The sequence below is a fragment of the Rhincodon typus genome, chromosome 28 (assembly GCF_021869965.1).
Source record: "Rhincodon typus isolate 14 chromosome 28, sRhiTyp1.1, whole genome shotgun sequence".
Classification (NCBI taxonomy): domain Eukaryota; kingdom Metazoa; phylum Chordata; class Chondrichthyes; order Orectolobiformes; family Rhincodontidae; genus Rhincodon; species Rhincodon typus.
The window spans coordinates 17,611,326-17,621,345 of NC_063359.1; the positions used below are offsets into that span (position 1 = coordinate 17,611,326).

Below are 10,020 nucleotides of genomic sequence, written 5' to 3' on the forward strand. Positions count from 1 at the left end.
CTTTTCTGATGAAGGGTCTAGGCCCGAAACGTCAGCCTCTCTGCTCCTATGATGCTGCTTGGCCTGCTGTGTTCATCCAGCCCTGCACCTTGTTGTCTCGGATTCACCAGCATCTGCAGTTCCTACTATCATGGTATTCAAGATGTGGTCTCACCATTGCCCTGGTCCAATTTCTCTGTTCTTGACTCTAATCTCTTGTGTAATCCCCTCAACATCATTTCACCAATAATAACTGTTCTTTCAACCCTCTAAGTCCACTGTCCAAAATGCTCTTGAAGCCTGTTTTTCTCACTTTTGCTCCTCCTTTTACACTTTTTTTTACAAAACCCACAGATTCTGACCAATTATTTGGTTATTCTTACTGTGATGTAAGATGTATGATTTCTAAATACATTACATCATTTAATTTAGAGTTTTGATTGGAGCACATGACATGTAGGTATTGGTCTGTGCCTGAAGGGGTTTAATGATTAACTTGTCGGTATTTCCATAGACATAGTGATTTTTTTTTAAGAAAAAAGGCAGTGAGAAAGGGAGTTCCTGGTGTGTAATGGGGTTTTGTTTTCAATGGGAGAGATTTTACCGCAAAAAAGGGGAACAGTTATGAATTGGGCTTTCATTTTGCATCAGAAATTTATGTTTTTTTTTCATTGGATTAGGAAAAACACCCACAACTTGGAAAGTGCTTTTGGGACTCAGATTGGCAGACATGCAGATGTCTTGACTGAAGCTCGATGTGTAAAACAGTTGCTTCTGAGAACAGTTGCAAGTTTATAACTGTCACCAAATCTGAACGTAAGGAGTTTAATCTAAAAGTTCAGGACCTGAACTTTTCTCTGTCTAAAATAACTATGCAGCAAAGCCTGCTGAAGGTGTTCTAGCAGAGATAGACTGAAACTATTTATGAACAATGGGAACTTAGGCAAGGTATGTCAGGATGGCAAGTGCCCTAGTGAAGGAGTTAATGGCTTCAGGGTGAAAAATGGATCAGAAAAATGTCCACAAAGCTACTAATAAAAAGTGTATTGCCAAATTTTATGCACAGCAGATGGCCTATACATTCAATAATATCATTTTGCAAATGCAGAATGCTTCAATGGCATTATTGATTGTGTCTTGCTCAGCTGATGTATTCCTATTTTATACAAATTTAAATTGCTACAGGCCTTCTTTAACAAAAATAGGAAATGTTACTGTAACATTTGTCCAACAAAAAGTCCATAAAATCATCATTTACAGACTGGAAAGAGGTCATTTGGCCCTTCATGCCTGTACCAGCTGAGAAATAGCCATCAAATCTAATCCCACTTCAATGGTACATCTAAGCATTTTTATCTGTGTTACGAGCATTTCTGTTTCAATGACCCTTTCAACTGTGGGTTCTAGAATCCCATGACCCTTCAGGTGAAAATATTTCCTTGAATTCCCTCTGAATTTCCTATCTCTTAGTTTAAATCCGGAGACCAAATTTTAGCCAAGAGGAACAGGACTTTCCTGTTCATACCCTTAATAATTTTGTATACTTAAATTAGATTTGGACTCAGCCTCCCCTATTCCAAAGAAAATAACCCTAGCCTATCTAATCTTTCCTCATAACCAAAATTCTCCAATCTGATGACAATCTTGTGGACATTTCTTTGTATCCTCTTCGGTGCAGTCATGTTGCTATAGTGTAGTGAAGAGAACTGAATGCAGCATTCTAGCTGTTGCCTGACTAGTGTTTTATACGGTTCAGCTCTAATAGTCTGTGTTTCAGCTAGTAAAGGAGAATTTATTACTTTTTATTCCAGTTTCTTCAGCTAACGGTTAGAAAACAGCTATGGTCTGTCTCAAAACAATGACAGCAATCAGCACTAAATAAACTGAGAGAAACTAGCGGGCAATCAGTCTTGTTTGGATAGAATGAGGGTGATATCAGCCAATTTTTGAGCCAGTTATTGACTTCTGGACCTAAGAAAATTACTGTCTTCAAATGAATAGCTTCCAGTAGTGTTAATATCATAGTATGATGGTTACTTTAATCTGAGAATGATTGCAGTAACAATTTCTTAAACCGAAGGTTTCAGTTGACATGAGTCATTACATAAAATTACTTTCACAAAAAAAAACTGTTGGATCTGATAAAACTTTGCAGTCCATCTGGCCAGTCTCAAAATCATGTTCATGAAATAATAATTGCAGAGAAATTATCCGACTCTATCCTTGGAAAGGAGTAATGTCTTTCTTCATTTCATTTGGGGTTTCATCCTGAGAGTGATTAGGTTTTTCTCATGAGTGATCTAAGTTCTACACTCAATGGCTCTCCAGTTATTAATTTGTTCATATCTGTGTCAGTATCACAAAGTAAAGGTTGCATTATCAGGCACATAGTTAACTCTGTTTTTGGTTTAGCATCATGCAATGAGTACAGAAGTGTGTGCTGTATAAACTGGCTGTCCTTTAACAGTTCTTCACTCCAACAATATTTTGGTTAAAACTCAATTCAGGGTTCTGCTGATGTAAATGTAATCTCTGCCTGTAAAACAGCTACAACATAGTTGTAAAGATATCGTAACTACCATGTTGCAATGTAATTTCACTCTCAAAGTACAAACTGGAGTTTAGTACATTTTTAGCTATGATTTATTCCAATTTTGATATAGGAATATACATTGGGTATTGTGTTTTAAACTGAATCAAAGTTACAAAAGACAGAAAGAATTAAATGGCATTATTCATTAATATTGTATCAATGTATGTTATTTTTTCAATTAAAAGACTTACCTTAACAGCTTCTCCATGGGTAACTTTATCAAACACCTTGTCATTCACTCGCAAGATCTGATCTCCTACTCGAAGCCCTTCTTTTTCAGCCAATGAGTTTTGTTCAACAAGTGACACATAGATGCCGACCCTATGCTCAGCTCCTCCTCGGATGCTGAAACCCAAACCTTCATTTGTTTTGTTTCTTTTCAGTGTCACCTGCCTGATCTCTCCACAATTTTCTTTCATTACCAAGCTTGGATAGGGAGGAGCTGTCCGTTTTTCGGTGCTGAAATTGACTTGCACTTGTCTGGAGACCTGGGAGTCTAATTGCTAAGGGCAAAAAACAAAAACAAATAGTTGCAGTGGCAATCCAATATAGATAGTAGTTACATGTAAATAACGAAAAAAAACTCAATAAATCACAGCAGAAAATATACACTGTGTTACATAATATATTCCCAAATACATTTGTTGAAAGAGTTAATCTCTACTGATGATTATTAAATTTTGAGTTTGAATGCAATGCAATTAATTAGATTTAATCATAAGTGACAAACATTTATTTTACTTATTCCTTCAGCTTTGCACTGTGTAGAATTTCATTGGATAGAAATATTGGCACGCTGATAGTGTGAAGTGCTTTACCCAGAGAGAAAACAAATACTTTGGACTTTAGAGATAGTAGGAACTGCAGATGCTGGAGAATCTGAGATAACAAGGTGTAGAGCTGGATGAACACAGCAGGCCAAGCAGCATCAGAGGAGCAGGAAGGCTGAAGAAGGGTCTAGGCCCAAAACGTCAGCCTTCCTGCTCCTCTGATGCTGCTTGGCCTGCTGTGTTCATCCAGCTCTACACTTTGTTACTTTGGACTTTACATTGGATCACTGGATCTGGATCGCTACATATATACATTTTATTTCATGACAAGCCTTATTTGTAAAAAAAAAGTATTATGTTGTCATTTCAGCCTTTCAATAATTTTTAAATACTTTAAAAATGATATTTGCATTCCATTTCTCAATGAATCAAATGGGATGGTTGTCTCAATCTCATATATGTGGCATTATCCACTTCTAACTATATATATTCATCTTCATTGACTTAATCCATTCTCCCATTGCAGATATTTCCAGTAAATCAATAATCTCCAGCTTTAGCAGCTCACCTTCACTCAGTAATGGGATTCAGATGGTTGTGGGTTCAAATCCTCTCTCCAGAGATTTGAACATGCAATAATTTAAAGGCAAATTACTCTAGATGCTGGAGATCTGAAAAAAGAACAGAAAGTGCTGAAGAAACTCAGCAGGTCTGATAACATCTGTGGAGAGAGAAACAGTTCTAAAAAGGAGTCATTAGACTGATCGCTTTAACTCTGCTTTTCTCTCCAAACATGCTGCAAGATCTGCTGAGATTTTCTTGCACTTTGTTTTGAGCTGAATATACAATCGAGCTAAACAGTAGGGATGCTGCATCGTCATAGGTGTCATCTTCGGAAGAGATGTAAAACTGATGCCTCATTTGGTCTTTCAAGTGGATGTATAATAATCTGTAAAACTAATGGAATACGTGCCATGAAATTCTTCATGTGTCCTCACCAACATTTAGCCCATCGCTAATATCATTAAGAGAGATTACCTGGTCATTATTTCATTGCCAGTCTTAAGTTGCCTGCTGCGTTTCTCTATATTGGATCCATGATAACATTTCAAAAATACTTCAGTGCCCGTAAATTGCTGCTTTGGGACAACTTAAGATCACAAAAAAGTGTAAAATGCAACTTCTTGTGATGATGTAGAAGGAAGGGAAAAGTTTACATTTTAATGTGCCTTCCTTTGAGGACTTGTCAATTTGTTCTTAGATAGCTGACTATCAGTAAGTTTTTATTTTTCACTTTACAAGATTAGTTATTGAACACTCCGGATTATTATCAGCGGAACAGATTTATTTCTCACAAATCCCACGGGAAAAAAAACACTCTAGTTCTTTGATTTTTGGAGGCAATCTTTGCATTTGTAATTGAGAATAAGTCAGTAATTGACGCCTATAGTGATGATTTTGCACACTAAATCCTTAAAACAACGTTAAATTGCTGAGACTCATTTCATTTGAAACTTGTAACCAGCGCCAAGGAGAGATTTATTTCTATTCTTTTGAACTGGATTAAAGGCTAATGTCTGTACAATAAGTAAGTGTAGCAATAGGAAAGGTGAACCAAGATCGCTACATAGAAAAATAAACTAACCGAATAGCGCGCCGCCTACACCCAGCCCGCTTGTTGATCCTGTTTTTCTTCGTTTATTGTACAGATTCTAGTCACGCCGCCTCCTTCCTTGTAGGACTCGGAGCAGAGACAGTGTGCTGAGTTCTAAACACCATTTGTTTCCCCTTTCTTCGGGTAACTGTAGTGTCCTCCAGGAAAAAAACACTTAGGGGCTGAGGTGGAAGATTACGATATACACAGCAGTTAATAAGGATGGGGGCTGGAGTTACAAAACAGACTCGGTGCGCTGCTGTGGAAATAGCTCACTCCACCCAGCTTCTATTTCTCCGTGAAGTTCACTGAACATTCAGACCACAATAACAATCAAAGCAGCCTCAAACGTATCAAATATACGGCCTCATTTACAAATATACAGCCTCAAACGTATCTCCCGAATTTATTCCGAATGGGTAACACGTGCAGTTCCGTACCAGTTATTGTGACACGCTGTTTCTGAATTTGCAGTAACGGGTAAAAGCCGAGACTTAGGTTCAGTCCAGCTGTACGTAACGTCAAACCTATATTAGCTAAGTTGTATGCTCACTAACTGAAACAGAGAGCCGCCCATTGATAGGACGAGATGTTTTGGTTCCAAGTGATTTCTTTAATTGATCAGTGTTTCAAGTAGTTAGAGTGAGCGTAGCCTCTACTCTGCGCCTGGCACCTGCACAAACGGACAGGACAACCTGCCAGCATCTCTGTGAGTTGGCATCATTTTTGTAGCCTGGAATTAGAATACAGGTCATAAATTTACTCCTCACGTCTGAATTCTAACAGGAGCCAAGCCAAACCCCAGGGACTTCACCCTTACACATTTTTAAGTGGACACAAATATACAGCAGTATCTGTGAAGGAGAAAACAAGAGTTAATGTTTCGGGTCCGGTGACCAGTTCTGAGGAAGGATCACCGGACCTGAAACGTTAACTCTGTTTTCTCCTTCACAGATGCTGCCAGACCTGCTGAGCTTTTCCAGCAACTTTGTTTTTGTTCCTGATTTACAGCATCCGCAGTTCTTTTGGTTTTTACAAATATACAGCAGATCGAACTCTCGACAGCTCAATCCAGTCAATAGCCGCTCTCCTTTCTTTCTGGCATTTTAACCCGACGTGAAGTTTCTTTCCACACGTAAATTATTTCTCGCTGCTGGATTTTCACGGCTGCCCCATCCATTCGCTCGCTGGCTCTGATTGCTTTGCAACTCATCTATCCACATCCGCAGGAGAAACAGACTGTGCTGGAATTGGTTTCTGTTCAGTGTAGGACAGACCTGCCGTGAAAAAGACACGGCAAGTGCTCTCTAACAATCTCTTCTTGTCTCTGTAACAAACTGCAACACACCTCCTCATGGTCGACTCAAATCTTGGACTCAGGGGGTTAGAATACATTAATACCAAGTGCCAATGTTAGGGGACATTTGTTTTCTCTCTGGTGGGATGACTGGGCGTCTCTCAGGACCCAGTGACCGTAAACAACAGCAGTAAAAATTGTCCTGCTTTGCCTTTCTGCCGCTCTGGCGATGAATTGCTAATCCATTTCCCTATCCCTGTGGCTCCCCTTGCTGTCTGACTAAGATTCACTAAATTCAGCAGAAGGTTATCATTTTATCAGACATCTGTCTGATGTCAGCACCTGGGAACTTCATCGCTGGAATGTGATGTTCCCCTGCCCACCGGAATAACGGCGAACAGTGTGAGTGAGAGGCATGAGCACTAATACAATAAGTGAGGGTGAGGGGCGACAGTGAAGTCAGTTTGGATGAGAGCCCTGGACAACAAGGTGAATTAAAGGCGTGCAGTAAAAAGTGTTTGTAGCGCCTCAGAGCTCTGCACTGTACTCGGGGAAACAGAATTGGAGATAGCAACGTTGATAGCTAAACAAAAAAACAACCTAGATGCACCCTTCTGTTTTACTCTAAAATATTCAACACGTATTTAATTCCATTCACTTACTTATTAATTAGTGCACTTGAAGAATAAATATTGGTCGATTACAGCAGTGCAGGAGCGTGCTGGCATTTGCAATGAGCTGAATGTGTGGGGAGGGAAAAGGGGCAATTTAATCCCTTTCTGGGGGTTGGGGGTGGTAATCTAGCCCGGATTCACATTGAGCCAGTGAGACACTTACATGGAGGTGGCTGGCAGCGGCGGAGCGGGCTTGGCGGCTGTCAGAGCCCGGGGTGAGCAGCTCGGTTTTCAGGTACAGTCCCTCCGAGGTGTACTGGTCAAACAGCAGCTGGTCCGACCTGGGGATGACCAGCCGCAGCATAGGCAGCAACTGCCGCTTCTCCTGGCTGTTCAGGATCACTTTCAGAGTCTGCACCAGGTCGAAGACATTCCGCTTGGAGTGGTAGACGTTCAGGCAGTGGATGAACTGCTCCCGCTCGTAGTCGCTGAGTAAAACGTTCAGAGCGTTATGCAGCTTCCTCACGTTGGACGAGAGCGAGCGCCCGCCCGAGCCGCTCGCCGACACCGTGGAGTTAGCCGAGGAGTTCAGCGACAGCCGCTCGAAGTCGGTGGACATGGTGCAGAGGGACCGCAGCAGGAGCGAAGGGCCGAATGGCCTCCCTCCGTCCGATGCCAGCAGTAGCAGCGAGAGGTGGTGAGCCGGCTCAGGGAGAGCGACACAGGGCGGGCAGCACCGGGGGAAGGAGGAGGTGGGATACGTCTGTCAGCACCGCCGCTTGAGCCCCGGCTCTGGCCGCCTCGCCATCCCGCTAAAGGGAAGCTGCGCCGGTAGTTTCATTGCCGAGCCCCCGCGGCCAGGCTCCGGGGGCTGCCCGAGTGCGGCATCGATCGGGGGGAGTCGCTCTCTCTATGTCCCCGGGGTGACGGGTCCCTGTGCCCCTGGGTTGGGGGGGTGGTGGGGGGTGACTTCTCCCTCTCACTCCTGGTTCATCTCTCTCTCGCTGTCCGGGAGTATCTCACTCCCTGCCTTGCTGTATCTATCTATTCTCTGTGTGTGTGTGTATATCTCTCTGTGTATCTCTTTCTCGCACTTGTCAATTTCATTCGCTGTCATTCCGCGCGGAAATGACGTCGCCGAGGCTGTTGCTAGGAGACCGCTGCTTCTCAGGACGCGCAGGCTGGACATGTGCTGGAGGGAAAGAGGACAGGATCAGAACCTGGGACAGAGCCTCTCTCTCTCTCTCTCTCAGAGCCTGGGACAGAGAGAGAGCGAGAGAGAGAGAGAGAGAGGCTCAGAGCCTGGGACTGGGAGAGAGAGAGAGAGAGAGAGAGAGAGAGAGAGAGAGGCTCAGAGCCTGGGACAGAGAGAGAGAGAGAGAGAGAGAGAGAGGGGGGCTCAGAGCCTGGGACAGAGAGAGGGGGCTGTTCACACCATTAGAGAAAGAGAGAGGGCCAGATGCTGTAAGAGGGGTCCAGACCCTAAGAGAGACAGAGATTCCTTTTGGTGAGTGAAGAACAACTTGGCACAACTTCCATCATTCATGCTTCTGTCATAGTATTCTTACCCCTGAGTGGTAAGGTTCAAGGTGTAGGTAGTGCTACAGGCTGTGAGCACAAACATCAAAGCTGATACTCCAGTGCAGTGCTGAGTGAATACTGCTGTCTTTTGAATGAGATCTTTAAACTGTTGCCCCATCTACCTGTTGTGCAGGTGTAAAAAATTCCATAACACTATTCTGCAGATCAACAAGGAAGGTTGAATTGTCCTGGACAACATTTACTGCTCAAATGACATCATTAAAAACAATTATCTGATTGTGATCCTGTTGTTTTTTTTAAGTGAATTCTTACTGTGCAAATTAACTGTTATGTTTCCTACATTATAACAGGGATCACTCTTCAAAAATACTTCAATGGTTGCAAAATCCATTTAAGATTTCCCATGATCATGAAAAGCACTGTATAAATGGCCTTTTTTTTTCTTGTCAAGCGTCTACAGCACCATCAAAACTGCGTTGGGTCAGGGCTGTTTACCATTTGAATGACAGGATACTCATTGAAGAACTAAGTGTCGCCATGGTTGAACAGCTGTGGGACATTTTGTAACGGTGAAATTTAGATTAGAACCCTTCAGCTGAAATTGGAAATTGCTATTTGGACATAGTTTGCTAAGGTTAGGTATTTGGATGACTTAGAATGCAGAATTAGGGAGTGGGTGCACAAAATCACAGGTAAATTAAAATTTAAAGGACAAAGCACACAAAACTGAGACTGATTGGTTGTACAGAGTCCTGCTCAAACCCTATCTGGAGTATGGCACTTAGCATTGAGGAAGAGTGGAGGATAAATTGCTTTTGTAAGGGGTACAACACAAATTTACCAGCGTATTATCAAGGCTCAAATGATTAAATTAAAAGGACTGGTTGCATAGACTTGGTTTATACTTCTTTCAGATTAAATTTAATGGGTGAATGGAACGGTTGTACCATTTAATATGATAGATAAAGGGAAACTTTCTGTTAGTGAGGGGATCCAGAAGAAATGGAAGTAAAGTTAAAATTAGATACAAGTCAGTTAGGAATAGAAAAGAACTCTTCCAAGATCCATTTGCAGCCATCTGACTTTTTTTGCGATAGAATAGAAGGCTTGGAACAGAAAATCCAGGGTGTATTTACAGAATTCGACACTCCTCCATATTAGAGAATCCTCCGCTTTGCATGGAGCTCTGAGTACAATCCTATGTACTATCAAAGCTGGAGTGATACATTGCAAACTGCAAGCACATACTGGAACTCTAATGCTAGGTGAGTCACTGCAAGAAAAAAGGAAAACTTACAGCTAGTTACATTGCCGAAGCTTCTGCATCTCTTGAAATCACCAATTATAAGTCCATAATAAGGAACAATTGGAAGAGGATGTCTGCACAATCTGTCAATGAAAATTCTATCTTGACCAAGCATTTGTTTTGGATGGAGTTTGAATAAGGTAACTTTTACGGACCCTTCAATCTAGGTACAGACTCAATGGATTGAAGGGTCTCCTCTGTACTGTATGTTTCTATAATTCTGTAATTTGAGCAGTTTGAGGGAGTCCTAATTGTTAACACAATC

The 10,020-nt window shown here is 41.8% G+C and overlaps 1 protein-coding gene across 1 annotated transcript in view; it reads right to left on the reverse strand.

The window, feature by feature from the left end:
* whrna (whirlin a) overlaps positions 1 to 7,526 on the reverse strand; it is a 277,019-nt gene extending 269,493 nt beyond the window's left edge. Inside the window, exons 1-2 of the mRNA XM_048613360.1 lie at positions 7,131 to 7,526; positions 2,760 to 3,075 (exon numbers count right to left, since the gene is read on the reverse strand). Of these exons, the coding sequence (XP_048469317.1) occupies positions 2,760 to 3,075; positions 7,131 to 7,526 (712 nt within the window). The remainder of the gene's footprint in view (positions 1 to 2,759; positions 3,076 to 7,130) is intronic.
* Positions 7,527 to 10,020: the final 2,494 nt, after the last annotated feature.